Source organism: Macaca fascicularis, chromosome 6 (genome assembly GCF_037993035.2).
Source record: "Macaca fascicularis isolate 582-1 chromosome 6, T2T-MFA8v1.1".
In the NCBI taxonomy this organism is placed as follows: domain Eukaryota; kingdom Metazoa; phylum Chordata; class Mammalia; order Primates; family Cercopithecidae; genus Macaca; species Macaca fascicularis.
The window spans coordinates 75,340,423-75,357,566 of NC_088380.1; the positions used below are offsets into that span (position 1 = coordinate 75,340,423).

Sequence of the window (17,144 nt, forward strand, 5' to 3'; positions counted from 1 at the left end):
TTCTTTCATAAAGAAAAGAGGTTTAGATGACTCACGGTTCTGCAGGCTTCACAGGAAGTATGGTGCTGGCATCTGCTCGGCTTTTAGGGAGGCCTCAGGAACTTAAAATCATGGTGGAAGGTGAGCACACATGTCACATGACAAAAGCAGAAACAAGTGAGAGACAGTGGGGGGGGGGGGGCAGGTTCCATACACTTTTAAATGACCAGATCTCATGAGAACTCGGTATCAACACAAAGATAACACCAAGCCATGAGGGATTTGCCTCCATGATCCAAACACCTCCCACCATGCCACATCTCCAACACTGGGGACACAATTCAACATGAGTAGAGACAAATATCCAAACCATATCATTCCACCTCTGGCCCCTCCCAAGTCTTATGTCCTTTTCATATTGCAAAATACAACCATGCCTTCCCAACAGTCCCCCAAAGTCTTAACTCATTCCAGCATTAACTCAGAAGTCCAAAGTCTCATCTGAGACAAGGCAAATCCCTTCCACCTATGAGCCTATAAAATGAAAAACAAATTATTTACTTCCAACATACAGTAAGGGTTCAGGGGTTGGGGAAATATTTCCATTCCAAAATGGAAAAATCTGCCAAAAAAGGGGGCTACAGGCCCCATGCAAGTTCAAAACCCAGCATGCCAGTCATTGAATCATAAAACTCCACAATGATCTCCATGTGGCATGCTGATATGAGGATTGGGCTCCCAAGGCCTTGGGCAGCTCTGCTCCTATAGCTTTGCAGAGTTCAGCCCCTGAGGCTGCTGTCACAGGCTGGAGTTGATTGCCTGTGGCTTTTCCAGGTGCAGGGTACAAGCTGCTAGTGGCTCCACCATTCTGGAGTCTGGAGAACAGTAGCCCTCTTCTCACAGCTCCACTAGGCAGTGCCCCAGTAGGGACTCTGCATGGGGCCTTTAACCCCACATTTCCCCTCCACACTGCCCTAGTAGAGGCTCTCTGTGAGGGCTCTGCCCCTGCAGCAAGCTTCTGTTTGGACACCCAGGCTTTTCCATACATCCTCTGAAATCCAGGCAGAGGCTACCAAGAATCCACCATTTTTGCATTCTGTGCGCCTGCAGGCTTACCACCTAATGGAAGCTGTGAAGGCTGTGGCTTATGCCCTCCAAAATAACAGCCCAAGCTATACCCGGGCCCCTTTGAGCCCCTGCTGGAGTTGGAGCCATCTGGATGCAGTGTTCTGAGGGTGCATACAGGGCCCAGCTCAGGAAAACATTCAGTCCTCCTAGGCCTCAGGGCCTATGATAGGAGGGGCTGCCCCATAGGTCTCTGAAATGCCTTTGAGGCCTTTGCCCCATTGTCTTGGATATTACCACTTGGATCCCTTTCAGTTATGCAAATATCAACAAGTGGTTGCTCCACAGCCTGCTTGAATTCCTTGATGAGAAAGTGTTTTCTATTTTTTTACCACATGGCTAGGCTGCAAATTTTCCAAACTTTTAGGCTCTGCTTCCTGTTTAAATGTAAGTTCCAACTTTAAGTCATTCATTTGCTCCCACATCTCAGCACAGGCTGTTAGAAGCAGCAGGCCACATCTTGAATGCTTTGCTGCTTAGAAATTTCTTCTGCCAGATACCCTAGGTCATAATTTTTAAGTTCAAACTTCCACAGATCCCTAGGGCACAAACAGAATGCAGCCAAGTTATTTGCTAAGGCATAACATGTGACTTTTGTTCCAGTTCCCAATAAATTACTTGTTTCCTTTTGAGACCTTGTCAGCCTGGACTTCACTGTCCATATCACCATCAGCATTTTGGTCACAACCATTTAACCAGTCTCTTAAGAAATTCCAAACTTGGCCAGGCGCGGTGGCTCACGGTTGTAATCCCAGCACTTTGGGAGACTGAAGGAGGTGGATCACGAGGTCAGGAGATCGAGACCATCCTGGCTTAACATGGTGAAATCCCGTCTCTACTAAAACTACAAAAAATTTTAAAAAATTGGTGTTGGGTGCCTGTAGTCCCAGCTACTTGGGAGGCTGAGACAGGAGGATGGCATGTACACAGGAGGTGGAGCTTGCAGTGAGCCAAGATGGCGCCACTGCACTCCAGCCTGGGCGACAGAGAAAAAAAAGAAGTTCCAAACTTGCCGGGAGTGGTGGCTCACCCCTGTAAACTTAGAGTCAGGCCTCTGAGCCCAAGTCAAGCCATCGCATTCCCTGTGACTTGCACATATACTCCCAGATGGCCTTAAGTAACTGAAGAATCACAAAAGAAGTGCAAATGCCCTGCCCCACCTTAACTGATGACATTCCACCACAAAAGAAGTGAAAATGACCGGTCCTTGCCTTAAGGGATGATATTGTCTTGTGGGATTCCTTTTCCTGACTCATCCTGGCTCAAAAAGCTCCCCCACTGAGCACCTTGTAACCCCCACTCCTGCCCACCAGAGAACAACCTCCCTTTGACTGTAATTTTCCTTTACCTACCCAAATCCTATAAAACGGTCCCACCCTTATCTCCCTTCACTGACTCTCTTTGGACTCAGCTCGCCTGCACCCAGGTGAAATAAACAGCCATGTTGCTCACACAAAGCCTATTTGGTGGTCTCTTCACACAGACGCGCATGACACTTAGCACTTTGGGAGGTCGAGGTGGGTGAATCACTGAGGTTAGGAGTTCAAGACCAGCCTGGCCAACATGGTGAAACTCCATCCCTACTAAAAATACAAAAATATTAGCCAGGCGTGGTGGCGCATGCCTGTAACCCCAGCTACATGGGAGGCTGAGGCAGGAGAATCGCTTGAACCTGGGAGGCAGAGGTTGCAGTGAGCCAAGATCACACCACTGCACTCCAGCCTGGGTGACAGAGCAAGACTCCACCTCAAAAAAAAAAAAAAAAGTTCCAAACTTACCCTCATTTTCCTGTCTTTTTCTGAGCCCTGCAAACTCTTCCAACCACTACTCACTACCCAGTTCCAAAGCTGCTTCCACATTTTTAGGTATCTTTATAGCAATGCCCAACTTCTTGGTACCAGTTTTCTGAATTAGGGCATTCTTATACTGCTATAAATACCTCAAACTGGATAATTTACAAAGAGGTTTAATTGCCTCATGGTTCTGCAGGCTTTACAGGAAGCATGGTGCTGCCATCTGCTTGGCTTCTAGGGAGACCTCAGGAAGCTTACAGTCATCGTGGAAGGTGAAGGGGTAGCAGACACATCACATGGTAAAAGCAGGGGTAAGTGAGAGAGCTAAACTCCTGCTTTTTGGTCACATATATATCCTAACCTGCTCCAACTCCTTAAATCCTTCCACTGTGTCCATATGGGTAGAATCTCCTATATCCACAACTTATGTCAACATTCCTTCTACCTTCTTGATCTAACTCCTTATTCTCAGGCTTTTTTTTTTTTTAACCATGACCCACGATTAATAAATTTTCCATCAAAACGCCATACGCACATACATGCACACACATATGCGTATACACAACTGAAGTTCCACAAAACAAATCTTACTAAAATACAGCTATATCCGATGATTTTATTAACATCCAAATAAATGAAAATTCAGAAATACAAAGTTCCATGAAAGAGTTGTTTATATGCACTGTCAACTGTTCGCGTATTCTTATGTTCTCTCCCTCCAGGATTTTACCTCCTCCATTCCACCAAAACAGCTCTTATGAGGGTCACCAATGAGCTCCACATTGCTAAATTCGTGAATACTTCTCAGTCCTCACTTTAGTTGACCCATTAACAGCATTTGACCTATTGGTTTTCATATGGCCCATCATCCCCTCTTCCTCAAAACACTGCCTTCATTTGGCTTCCAGAGCATCCCTCTTGATTTTCCTAACTCACTGAGAGCTCCTTCTTAGTCTCCTGCACTGTTTCTCTTCATATCTGATGTCTAACCACTGAGAGAACCCCAGAGTTCTCCTCTGACGTCTTCTCTATTTGATTAAACTTCCTCAGCTATCTCCTGTAGTTGAATAGCTTTAAATTCTGTATCTATACTAACTTCTACATTTCCACCTCTAGCCGAGACCTCTCCTCTGAACCATATTTTTATTTTAATAATATAGATGGGGTCTCACTTTGTTGCCCAGTCTGGTCTTGAACTCCTGGGCTCACATGATTCTCCTGCCTTGGTCTCCCCAAGTGCTGAGATTACAGGCATGAGGCACTGCACCTGGCCTGGACTCTATTCACATCCAACTTCTATTAATGGGCATCTCAATTTTCACATGTTCAAAACCCAACTTCTTTCCTGCCACAAAAGTACTCCTTATGTAGACCTCCATCTCATTAAATTCTGACTTTATTTTTCCAGATGCATAAGCCAAAAATCTTGGAGTTATACTTGACACTCCTCTTTCATACACCACATGTAATCAATCTACTGGAAAATCCTGGTGGCTCCACTTGGAAAATATACTCAGATCCAACCACTGCTACCCACACTGGCTCTAAGTAGTCAGCCTGCTTCCTCCATTGAAACCTATAGTGTATTTTCAACACAGCAATCAGAAGTCTCTTTGTGTAAGTCAGATCATGCTGTAACTTGGGTTCAAAACCTTTCAACAATGGACTCCCAACTTAAAGTAAATGCTGAAGACCTTACTGTCGCTGACATATGGCCTGATCCTTGACTACCTCTCTTAGCTCCATCTCTTTAATCTCTCCTCCTTACTTCCACTCCAGCCACGATTAACTCCTTGTTGTCCCCCAAACATGTTAAATACACTTGTGTCTTAGGGCCTTTGTACTTGTTATCTCCCTCGCCTGGGATACTCTCCCTCTAGTTGTACCTAGAACAGCTGAATCATCGCATAATTGCTAAAAGGACAAGTGACAATGTGACAATGTTCTTTCATCTTTTATGCCTGTACACCAGAATTTACTTGAAAAAGTTTGTAAGGGGACAAGTATGGAAGACAGATATGTATACAAGGTAACAGGAAGGTAAAGATGATTTGAAAAATGAAAACCAATCCACTGAAAGTCATTCTAACTGGTATTTATAAATGTAAAAACAAAAATGTTTTGCTGTTACGTAACAAAGAATATAGCCATCATCTATCACTTCAACAAAACTATAAGCCCTTAAGTTTTCAAAAGTATTGCAGTTTGGATAGGTGTCGTGGCTCATCCCTGCAATTCCCAGCACTTTGGAAGGCAGGAAGATCACTTGAGGCCAGGTGTTCAAGGCCATCCTGGGCAACACAGTGAGACCCTATTCCTACAAAAAATAAAAATAAATTAAAAAACAAAAAGTATTGCATTTTGACCAAGTGAGTTCATGAAGAATAAAAATAATAAGGTAGAACATGGTAGAGATGCATGAAATCCAAAATCAGTATTTATAAGGTAGGTATGTTCCAGATTCATGCATAACGAACAGTTGCTTTCAAAGGATGTAATGCCTTTTAGGTATACATAAACATTCAAAACTGGGAAAATATGGGAAAAAATTTGGGTCTCCTATATTTGGATTCTCATTAAAATTGGTAGCAAAGTTGATTTTCGCCATCCCTTTATTCTTCTGTAAATCATTTATAAAATGACTTGAGGTAGTTATGTTCTATAAAGTTGCCACAAACACGCAAATTAGTGAATACTTAGCCATTTTTCCTAAGAGAAATACAGGGTTAGGTTCCTGTAAGCCTTTGGTCACATTTTCTTCAACTTATGAATACATAACCTTGTTTTATATCTGTTTCTGTTTAAAGACACATTACTTAATAAATATAGACCTGGCAGGGTGGCTCATACCTGTAATCCCAGCACTTTGGGACGCCAAGGTGGGCGGATCACTTGAGGTCAGGAGTTCAAGACCAGCCTGCCCAACATGGTAAAACCCACCTCTACTAAAAATACAAAAATTAAGCTGGGTGCAGTGGTGGGCGCCTATAATCCCAGCTACTGGGAAGGCTGAGGCAGGAGAATCGTTTGAACCTGGGAGGAGGAGGTTGCAGTGAGCCAAGATTATGCGACAGAACTCTAGCCTGGGCGACAGAGTGAGACTCCATCTCAAAAAATATAATAAATAAATAAATATTGATGACTCATCATCATCTAAGTCCCACTCAACAGTACTAAACTCATGACGAAACAAACGTTATCTAACATATGTATTCTCTAAGGCACCTCACAGCCCGCATGCGCCTCGGAATACCATACTATATAGCACTTCAGCACAATGCTTGGGAATCACTTTGAACAGTAAAATCCCAAACAGAAGGCACAAAAATGTGAAAAATGTAGAACTATATAAACTGCTTTTGAAAAGGACACTTGTTTATAGTAAGAAAGCTAAACAAAAAACATTGTTCAACCCCAGCTGGGAATATCTGGGTAAGGTTCTCAAATTTTTCACCTCTGTATATGTCCATGAAAACCCATGAAACTGCCATGAGTATTGATGTTAGGTTACAAATAAATTTTAGCAAGTAGGTACCTTTACAAATACAGATTCCACAAATGATGAGAATTGACTGTAAATAAAATTTTATAAGCAAAAACTGTGAAAATAAAAACAAATACCTAAAATGGTAACAGGAAGACCATATAAACAACAAAAATTAAAAGTTCTTAAACACACGAAAAGGTGCTGAACTCACAATAAGATAAAAATTTATAAATATGAGATAATCATTTTTATTCAATTGACAAAGATTCAAAGGTTTGATAAATTATTGGCTATTTTGTGGGAAACAAACTCTCCATGTTGGTATAAATATAAATTAATATAACCTCTACTGAGAACAATTTAGTAAACATTTATTAAAAATTTAAATGTAGGTCGGGTGCAGTGGCTCACGCCTGTAATCCCAGGACTTTGGGAGGCCAAGGCGAGCAGATCACAAGGTCAGGAGTTCGAGACCAGCCTGGCCAACATGGTGAAACCCTGTCTCTACCAAAAAAATACAAAAATTAGCCAGGCATGGTGGCGTGCGCCCGTAATCCTAGCCACTCAGGAGGCTGAGACAGGAGGACTGCTTGAACCCGGGAGGTGGAGGTTGTGGTGAGCTGAGATCACGCCATTGCACTCCAGCCTGGGCAACAGAGCAAGACTCCATCTCAAAAAAAAAAAAAAAATTTAAATGCAATATCCTCTTCAACACAGTAGTTCTAATTCTAGATACTTAATCCTAAAGATGCTGACTGTACTATTAAATAGCAAATGATTAGAAACAAACTGTCATCCACAAGAGCTCAATTCATTAAGCGTGGTACACACCTATCTATAAGAATATCCTATAAGTGCTTAAAAGAATAAGAGTTTTAAATACTGATATGGTGTGTTCTCTAAGATATATTGGCAGAAAAGCACTTATCTATTAAAGAACATTGTATGAATTACCTCTAAAGATAAAAAATTTTAAAAGTTCAAAAAGGGTAATGATGATACATCATGATACAATTTAATTAGTGTTTTTTTTTTTTTTTGAGACAGTCACTCAGTCACCCAGGCTGGAGTGTAGTGGTGTGATCTTGGCTCACTACAGCCTTCGCCTCCCGGGTTCAAGTGGTTCTCATGCCTCAGCCTCTCCAGTAGCTGGGATTACAGGCGTCCACCACCATGCTGAGCTAATTTTTTTTTTTTTTATTTTTAGTAGAGATGGGGTTTCCACCATGTTGGCCAGGTTGGTCTCGAACTCCTGACCTCAGGTGATCCACCCACCCTGGCCTCTCAAAGTGCTGGGATTACAGGTATGAGCCACTGCCTCTAGCCTTAATTACGTTTTAAAAAATTCACAATAAATGTACACACAAACATTTAAAAAATCACAAAAGGGTAAGTGTACAGAAGGGCTGGGCATGGTGATTCATGTCTGTAATCCCAGCACTTTGGGAGCCTGAGGTGGGAGAATGGCTTGAACCCAGGAATTCGAGACCAGCTTGGGCAACATAATGAGATCATGTTGCTACCAAAAAAAAAAAAAAAAGTGTACAGAAGCAGAGAAAAAAAAAAAAGTGTACAGAAGCAGAGTTGCTCGTTTTTTTGTTTGTTGCTTTTGGTTTTGTTTTTTTGAGACAGGGTCTCAGTCTGCTGCCCAGGCTGAAGTGCAATGGTGTGAACATGGCTCATTACATAGCCTTAACCTCCTGTACTCAAGTGATCCTTTTGCCTTATCCTCTCCAATAGCTGGGACTACAGGTATGCACCACCATGCCTTGCTAATTTTTTAATTTTTTGTAGAGTCAGGGGTCTTGCTTTGTTGCTTACACTGGTCTTGAACTCCTGGGCTCAAGTGATTCGCCCGTCTCAGCCTCCCAAAATGCTGGGATTACAGGTGTAAGCCACTGTGCCTGGCCCAGAGTTGTTCTCAGTAACTTTTTTTTTTTTTTGAGACGGAGTCTCGCTTTAGCCCAGGATTGAGCACAGTGGCGCGATCCTGGCTCACCACAACCTCCACCTCCCGGGTTCAAGCAATTCTCCTGCCTCAGCCTTCCGAGTAGCTGGGACTACAGGCACGTGCCACCATGCCCGGCTAATTTTTGTATTTTTAGTAGAGACGGGGTTTTACTATGTTGGCTGGTCTGGAACTCCTGACCTCAGGTGATCTGCCCGCCTTGGCCTCCCAAAGTGCTGGCATTACAGGTGTGAGCCACCGCACCCAGCTGCTCTTAGTAACTTCTGGAATTTGATGTCTAAATTGAATCCATTATTTCAAACAACACAAGACTTAAGTTCATAAAAACATTTTTAAAAACTTAACTCTGGGTCAGGCGTAGTGGCTCACACTTGTAATCCCAGCACTTTGGGAGGCTGAGGCGGGTGGATCACCTGAGGTCAGGAGTTCAAGACCAGCCTGGCCAACATGGCGAAACCCTGTCTCTACTAAAAATACAAAAATTAGTCAGGCTTAGTGGCACATGCCTGTAGTCCCAGCTGTTTGGGAGGCTGAGGCAGGAGAATTGCTTGAACCTGGGAGGCAGAGGTTGTAGTGAGCCGAAATCATGCCAGTACACTCCAGCTTGGGCAAGAGTGAGACTGTATCGAAAAAACAAAAAAAAAGTTAACTCTGTAGTTTATTTCTGTTAATGGCAAACCTGCAGAAAAGCTAAACTTAGATGTCTCAAAGTAATCTCTGTCTGATCCCTTAATGAAGGATCTCTTCAAACACAGCAACTTGTGCCTGTCTTCTGAATGTAGGTACAGCTATGGCTGTAGAACAGACCATGTAATTTTCATCTAGATTCCTTACAACCACAAGGACAATTGTTACAGTTAAAGCCAGAGAACTAGCTCAGTTTTGACTTTATTACTAGGATAAGTCCAGTCAGGTAGTGTGGTGGCTTTGATGTTTTCTGTCTATATCTAAGGGGGAAGCCGCTTCATTATTCGATATTAAGATAAATAGGGCCTCGGTCAAACACCATTATGATTAACTCAACTTTCAAAGCCATTTACCTAATGTAGGATTTATTAAGTCTTCTTCAAAATTTGCAAGAATTACAACTAATGCCTAACCTGTCATGATGAATTAAAGACTGATCCAAAAATAACTGACATTTCTCTTCCATTTGCTCTCTTCTTTGACAATCCCACCAGTCTATGCTCTAAGTTCATCCTCGACTTCCAAAAACTGCCAGATATTGTAGACACCATGAAGAATAAGATGTAGTACCTTTCTTCTAATGAAAGAGGAAATACAGATATAAACAATATATAAACAATAAACATAATATGTGAAAAGCTATGTATAGAAATAGAAAAGCCAGGCGCGGTGGCTCATACCTGTAATCCCAGCATTTTGGGAGGCCGGGGTGGTCAGATCACTTGAGGTCAGGAGTTTGAAATCAGCGTGGCCAACATGGTGAAACTCCATCTGTACTAAAAATACAAAAATGAGCGGGATGTGGTGCCACATGCCTGTAATCCCAACTACTCACGTGGCTGAGGCACGAGAACCTCTTGAATCCGGGTAGCAGAGGTTGCAGTGAGCTGAGACTGCGCCACTGCACTCCAGCCTGTGCAGCGGAGTGAGACTCTGTCTCAAAAATAAACAAAAATAAGAATATGTAAAGACATGAAAAATGTGACATTAAGTGGGAATACACATGCACATACACAAAACGCTATGGTGGCATCCATATCAAAATATGGGCCAAAGGGCAAAATAATATGCAAAAAACAAATACAATCACAGACACATAGCTAATTTTAAAAAAAATATTAAATATTTTTATTATATCCTTTTAAACATACAGAAGATAGAAAAAAACAGTACAATGAACAGCCATGTCCACCAGTTAGATTCTGTAACATTTTGCCACATATGCATCACATCACACATTTTGTTAAACCATTTTAAACATTTTAAGACGTTCTAACACTTCATTCCTAAATGCTTAAGTATGCAAATTAAGACAGTCTTTTATAAACTACAACACCCTTCTCACAGCTCATAAAATTACCAATAATTATCCAGTATCATTCAAAATCTAATCCACATTCCAATTTTCTCAACTGCCTCACCACCGTGTTGGCCTCCCACCCCCACCCCAGTCTTTTACAGATGGTTTTTCAAAATAGGGCCCAATAAAATATTTCACATTGCATTTGGTTATTACATAACTTTTAATCTGGAAGAGTTACCCACTCCACTTCCTTTTTTCTTTCCCAACACTGGTATTTTGAAGAAATGAGGCCAGTTATCTTCTATAACACTTCACATTCCAGATCTGTCTGATCGTTTCTTTAGTGGTATCATTTAGTGCTGCTCTATGCCAGCATTTCCTGCAAATGAGAAATTAGAACCAGAGGCTTGACGAATTCCAGTTAAACCATGTCCTCTGTGGACAGCAGTTAAACTTGACTAGAGCACTTCATATGTCAGAGTGTACAGTGCAGTATGCCTAGATTATCTCGTATCACAATAAAAAAACATGTCTGCTGGTCTGCCTACTAGTCATATAAAATGGCATCATATCCTAAAGCTCTTTATTGTGAAAGTATGTTTATTCCACACAACCAACCCGTTAAGTATTTGGTGCAATGATACTTTGACACCATGCGAATTCTAGTAGGGATGCAGATTAACCTTTTATCTAATAATTTTGGCATCAAAATTCTTTAATATTGATTGTTTTACATTAACCTTTCAACTTTTTAACATTTCAACTTTTTAAGTGTTCAAAAACATTTGTTTTCCACAAATCATAAAGTTTTACAAAAGTAAGATTCACTTTGATAATGTTGGTAGACTTACTCCTTAATTTAAGGAATGTGAGCACCTTCCTTCTTTCTGATTTTGTCTGAAACCCTGTAAGGAAAATAAAGGAAGTTAAAAAAAAATAGCTATATAGATATAGATAGCTATATACAGATAGCTTTATATGGATGTTAATAAGCATTTTGTTTCACAAGACATTTTACTTATTTTATTCAATAAAATATGATCAGAAATTAAGTTGATAGTCTTTTAATCAACTTAAAAGTTTGAAAGTTATCCCAAAGAAAACAACTATTAGGCTGCAGTTAAGGTTTCCTTGCAGTGGCTCATGCCTACAATCCCATGACTTTGGGAGGCTGAGGTAGGGGGATCACTTGAGACCCAGAGCTTGACACCACCCTGGGCAACATAATGAGACCCTGTCTCTATAAAAAATTTAAAAAGTATGCTGGTGCGGTGGCTCAGGCTGGGTGCAGTGGCTCATGCCTATAATCCCAGCACTTTGGGAGGCCAAGACAGTTGGATCACCTGAGCTCAGGAGTTTAAGACCAGCCTGGCCAACACAGCAAAACCCCATCTCTACTGAAAGTACAAACAATTAGCCAGGTGTGGTGGCAGGGACCTGTGATCCCAGCTACTTGGAAGGCTGAGGCAGGAGAATCGCTTGAACCCAGGAGGTGGAGGCTGCACTGAGCCGAGATCATACCACTGCACTCCAGTCTGGGTGACACAGCGAGACTGTGCCTCAAATAAATAAATAAATAAATGGCCAGGTGCAGTGGCATATCCCTGCAGTCCCAGCTACTCGGGAAGGTGAGGTGAGAGGACTGCTTGAGCCCTGGAGGCCAAGGCTGCAGTGAGCTGTGAATGTGCCTTTGCACTCCAGCATGAGCAACAGAGTGAGACCCTGTCTCTAAAAAATAAAATTTAAATTTCAAAAATTTAAAAACATTGCTGGGCACGGTGGTTCATGCTTGTAATCCCTGCACTTTGGGAGGCCAAGGTGGGCGGATCACCTGAGGTCAAAGTTTGAGACCAGCCTGACCAACATGGAGAAACCCCAACTCTACTAAAAATACAAAACTACGCCAGGTGCAGTGGCTCACACCTGTAATCCCAGCACTCTGGGAGGCCGAGGCAGGTGGATCACAAGGTCAGGAGATCTAGACCATCCTGGCTAACACGGTGAAACCCCATCTCTACTAAAAACACAAAAAAATTAGCCGGGCATGGTGGCGGGCGCCTGTAGTCCCAGCTACTTGGGAGGCTGAGGCAGGAAAATGGTGTGAACCTGGGAGGCAGAGCTTACAGTGAGCCGAGATCCCGCCGCTGCACTCCAGCTTGGGGGACAGAGCGAGACTGCCTCTCAAAAAAAAAACAAAAAAAACAAAAAAAAAACAAACCTAGCTGGGCGTGGTGGTGCATGCCTGTAATTCCAGCTACTCAGGAGGCTGAGGCAGGAGAAATGCTTGAACCCAGGAGGCGGAGGTTGCAGTGAGCCGAGATCGCGCCATTGCACTCCAGGCTGGCGACAGGGCGAAACTCCATCTTAAAAATTTAATTAATTAATTTAAAAAAAGATTTTTCTTCCTTTTTTTTTTAAGATGAAGTTTTGCTCTTGTTGCCCAGGCTGGAGTGCAATGGTGTGATCTTGGCTCACCGCAACCTCCGCCTCCCGGTTTCAAGCAATTCTCCTGCCTCAGTCTCCCAAGTAGCTGGGATTACAGGCATGCACCACCACGCCCAGCTAATTTTGTATATTTTTTTAGTAGACACCGGGTTTCTCCATGTTGAGGCTAGTCTCTAACTCCTGACCTCAAGTGATTCGCCTGCCTCGGCCTCCCAAAGTGCTGGGATTACAGGCATGAGCCACCATGCCTGGCCTATACCTTATTTTCATCAAATAAAATATATGACCTTAAATTACTTGTGTCATACTTATTAAAATGAGACCATTAAACACCAGTATTCACTAAAAAAAAAATTAAAGTCAAAAATTAATACTAAAACATTTGTTTTTCTTGTCAGATCTAGCCCAAATGTTCTCTTTTCTGGCTTCAATGCTTTCTATCTTTTCCTACACGTATACTAGCTTGCAGCAGCGGCTTCCCACTTCATTACTAATCTACACCTAAGAGACCATAAGATGTATTGAAAGATTTGTTACTAATGAGTATCAAAGTTATAACCTATTTTGTGTTATTTCAACATTACTCTTAGTCATTTGCATTCTGCTTAGGTTTCTAAGACAAAAAGATAGAGGTTAAGAGCTAGACTCAGAGCCTATCTCAACCACATGGCTTCAGTAGAACAAAGGTTAAGAATTGCTAGCTTAAGGCAATGACATATTAAAAACACTTAAGGCCAGGCGCAGTGGCTCACGCCTGTAATCCCAACACTTTGGGAGGCTGAGGCGGGCAAATCACGAGGTCAGGAGATTGAGACCATCCTGTCTAACACGTGAAACCCTGTCTCTACTAAAAATACAAAAAATTAGCCGTGCATGGTGGCACACACCTGTAGTTCCAGCTACTTGGGAGGCTGAGGCAGGAGAATCGCTTGAACCCGGGAGGCAGAGTTGCAGTGAGCTGAGATCACATCACTGCACTTCATTCAGTCTGGGTGACAGAGCAAGACTGTCTCAAAAAAAAAAAAAAAAAAGAAAACCACTTAGGCTGGGCCAGGGAATGGGAATGGCTGGCTCCCACCTATAACTGCACCATTCTGAAAGGCCAGGGTGGGAGGATCACTTGAGCCCGGGAGTTCAAGACCAGCCTGGGCAACACAGGGAGACCTCATCTCTATTAAAAATTTAAAAAATCAGCTGGGCGTTGTGGCTTGTGCCTGTAGTCCCACCTACTCAGGAGGCTGAGGTGGGAAGGTCACTTGAGCCCGGGAGATTGAGGCTACAGTGAGCCATGACTGTGCTACTGTACTTCAGCCTGGGAGACAGAGTAAGACCCTGATTCTACTTTTTAAAAATGTAAAGAAAAAAATTCCTTTCTCAAAACAACAACAAAAAAACACACTAAAGCTGTTGGAAAACCTAACCATCAGCAGTGGCTTGTTCTTTTTGTTTATTTAGAGACAGCATCTCTCTCTGTTGCCCAGGCTGGAGTGCAGTTCAGACAGAGTAGGGACAGGACTCAGTGTCTCCTTCCCCTACCCCGATCCCCCACCAAGGACCTCTACTGCAAGCTGGTGCAGGGGAGGCCCCATGGCCAGCGGAGACCCCAACCAAACCATTTGGATCATGCACCACAAATCTTACTCAAGGGGCCATACCTACTGATTATGATGCCTTGGAGCTAAAATAAGCAGCTCCCATCATAAATCTCACTCAAGGGAGTTAGCTCTATCTCCAGCATACACACAAGGCCAGAGAAGGACCAATCCTTAACTTAGCTTCATTATAATACTAAAAATCACACCTGGGGTGGAGATGTAACATGTTAATGTGACATGCCAGGCATGAAGAAGCATGTTATGAAACTGCACAGGTGCTAAAAGTTCCCTGCTTCTACATACGTAAAGTCACTCTTTTCCCACTGTAGCCTCTTAAAAACTGCCTTTCCAACTCCCTCTGGGGAGCCAGCCAGAAAACTCTCTCTCTCTTGTGCTGCCATCCCTATGCCTGGGCATATGGTCCAATAAAGCCTTATTTGGGAAAACTCCTTTGGCCTCACAATTTCTATTGCATTGAGAGCCGAAGAACCCATGGTCAGTAACACAATGGTGTATATCATAGCTCACTGCAGCCTTAAACTCTTGGGCTCATGCAATCCTCCTGCCTCAGCCTCCCAAATAGCTAGGATAACAGACGCATGCCACCGTGCCTAGCTAATTTTTAAAGAAAATGCTTGCAGACACAGGCTGTTACCATGTTGCCCAGGCAAGTCTCCAACTCCTGGCCTCAAGCAATCACTGCACCTCGGCCTCCCAAAGCACTGGGATTACAGGCCTAAGCCACTGTGCCCAGCTGGCTTATGTTTTTAAATGATAAAAATTTCCAAGAGACAAAAATGCAGGCTCAGGAAAGTGGAATTTCCTAACACTGCTGAAGTTCATATGTTTATATTTTAATTAATTAACTTTAATGAATGCATATATGCAAAAAATATTTCTAAAAGTAAAGATCATTTCTCTAGGTAGCTAGAATTTGTGGCAAATATTCTGGAAAAGGCGCTGCCCAACAACTGCTGCTCAAACTCCAGTAAAAGAAACAGAAACATCTGGATGTTGTTGGTCAAGAGGCTCATGCTTGTAATCCCAGCACTTTGGGAGGCTGAGGTGGGTGGATCACTTGAGCTCAGGAGTTCAAGACCAGCCTGGGCAACATGGTGAAACCCCATCTCTACAAAAAAAAAAAAACACAAAAATTGTACGTGCGGTGGCTCACGCCCGTAATCCCACCACTCTGGGAGGCCGAGGCAGGCAGATGACCTGAGATTGGGAGTTTGAGACCAGCCTAACCAACATGGAGAAACCCGGTCTCTACTAAAAATACAAAATTAGTCAGGCAAGATGGTGCAAGCCTGTACTCCCAGCTACTCAGGGGGCTGATGCAGGAGAATCGCTTGAACCCGGGAGGCGGAGGTTGCGGTGAGCTGAGATTGTGCCATTGCACTCCAGTCTTGGCAACAAGAGCGAAATTCCATTTCAAAAAAAAAAAAAATTAGCCAGGTGTGGCACATGCCTGTAGTCCCAGCTACTCAGAAGGCTGAGGTGAGAGGATTGCTTGAGCCTAGAAGGCGGAGGATGCAGTGAGCCAAAATTATACCACTGCATTCCAGCCGGGATGACAGTGACACTGTTTCAAAAAAAAAAAAAAAAAGGTCAGGCGCAGTGGCTCACGCCTGTATTCCCAGCACTTTGGGAGGCCAAGGGGGGCGATCATGAGGTCAAGAGATCGAGACCATCTGGCCAACATGGTGAAACCCCGACTCTACCAAAAATACAAAAATTAGCTGGGTGTGGTAGTGCATGCCTGTAGTCCCAGCTACTTGGGAGGCTGAGGCAGGAGAATCGCTTGAACCCAGGAGGCAGAGATTGTGCCACTGCATTGCACTCCAGCCTGGCGACAGAGCAAGACTCTGTCTCAAAAAAAAAAAAAAGTCCTGACTTTTCAGTAAAAGTCAAAAGTCTACTGAAAAACCTACTAGGTTTTAATAACAGTTCTATCAAGTACCTGAAACAGGAATGTTTAAGTACAATTTAACTCTAATTTTTCATCCTTATCGACCTTCAAATCAACTATATTCTAACACATAAGTGCATTCATATTTTTAAATTATTGCTAGAACCATCAATAATAAGATCCATAACTATCTAGAGCTATGGTAAAATAGGCATTTTCAAATTGTACTGGTGGCAATGCATATAGGAATAAGAATTTTGGAAGGCAAGTTGTCAGCGTGTATCAAAAGCTATTAAAATGTTTATACTTTTTCACCTGATAATGATACTTCCTAGTCATAAGGAAATAATCTACAAAAAAACTTTATATATAAAAATGGTTATCTCATTATCAGAGTTAAACCTTGTTAATGTTCAACATTTGGCAAAATACCAACTTATTCTGAACCAAATTTATTCTGAACCAGGCACTGTTCTAAAGGCCACAGATACAAGATACAAGGACTACAAGACAGACAAAGTCCCTGCTCTCACAGCACTTACATTCTACTAGACATAAACAGATAAAACAGGAAAGAAAAATTATATCAGGGAATGACAAATGCTACACAGAGAATCTAAGTGGGATAAAGTGACAGAGAATGAGGGGGTGTCACTTCCAGAATGAACAGGGAAGGTGAAATTTAAGATGATATCTGAATGGCAAGAAGCCAGACAAGTGAAATCTGAGGTAGGGTTTCCAGATGAAAGAATATGAGTGCCAAGGCCCTGAAGAAGCTATAAACCTGGTATATAAGAGGAAGAAAAGAGGCCAGTGTTGCTGGAGCAGAGGAAGAGAGAGCATGAAATG

The 17,144-nt window shown here is 42.6% G+C and overlaps 2 protein-coding genes and 1 long non-coding RNA gene across 6 annotated transcripts in view; 1 reads left to right on the forward strand and 2 right to left on the reverse strand.

Annotated features, from left to right (window-relative positions):
* The window catches only part of NAIP (NLR family apoptosis inhibitory protein), a 58,595-nt gene extending 55,283 nt beyond the window's left edge, over positions 1-3,312 (forward strand). The window contains exon 15 of the mRNA XM_045393839.3: positions 3,094-3,312. Within this exon, the coding sequence (XP_045249774.2) occupies positions 3,094-3,173 (80 nt within the window). The 3' untranslated portion in view covers positions 3,174-3,312. The remainder of the gene's footprint in view (positions 1-3,093) is intronic.
* A 6,113-nt stretch (positions 3,313-9,425) lies between these two features.
* LOC141407009 (uncharacterized) lies at positions 9,426-9,973 on the reverse strand. Its single transcript, XR_012413721.1, has 2 exons — positions 9,721-9,973; positions 9,426-9,617 (listed from the first exon to the last, which is right to left on the reverse strand). It is a non-coding gene; the product is annotated as an uncharacterized lncRNA (long non-coding RNA).
* A 170-nt stretch (positions 9,974-10,143) lies between these two features.
* LOC102130507 (survival motor neuron protein-like) overlaps positions 10,144-17,144 on the reverse strand; it is a 31,541-nt gene continuing 24,540 nt past the window's right edge. For 2 of the 4 annotated variants that reach the window (XM_065546371.2, XM_045393841.3), the window contains 2 exons: positions 11,195-11,248; positions 10,144-10,722 (listed from right to left, as the gene is read on the reverse strand). In XM_065546371.2, coding sequence (XP_065402443.1) covers positions 11,198-11,248 — 51 coding nt within the window. In that variant the 3' untranslated portion in view covers positions 10,144-10,722; positions 11,195-11,197. Of the gene's footprint in view, positions 10,723-11,194; positions 11,249-13,675; positions 13,799-17,144 lie in introns of all 4 variants that reach the window. The other 2 variants (XR_010587402.2, XR_010587401.2) reach the window with 2 other exon arrangements.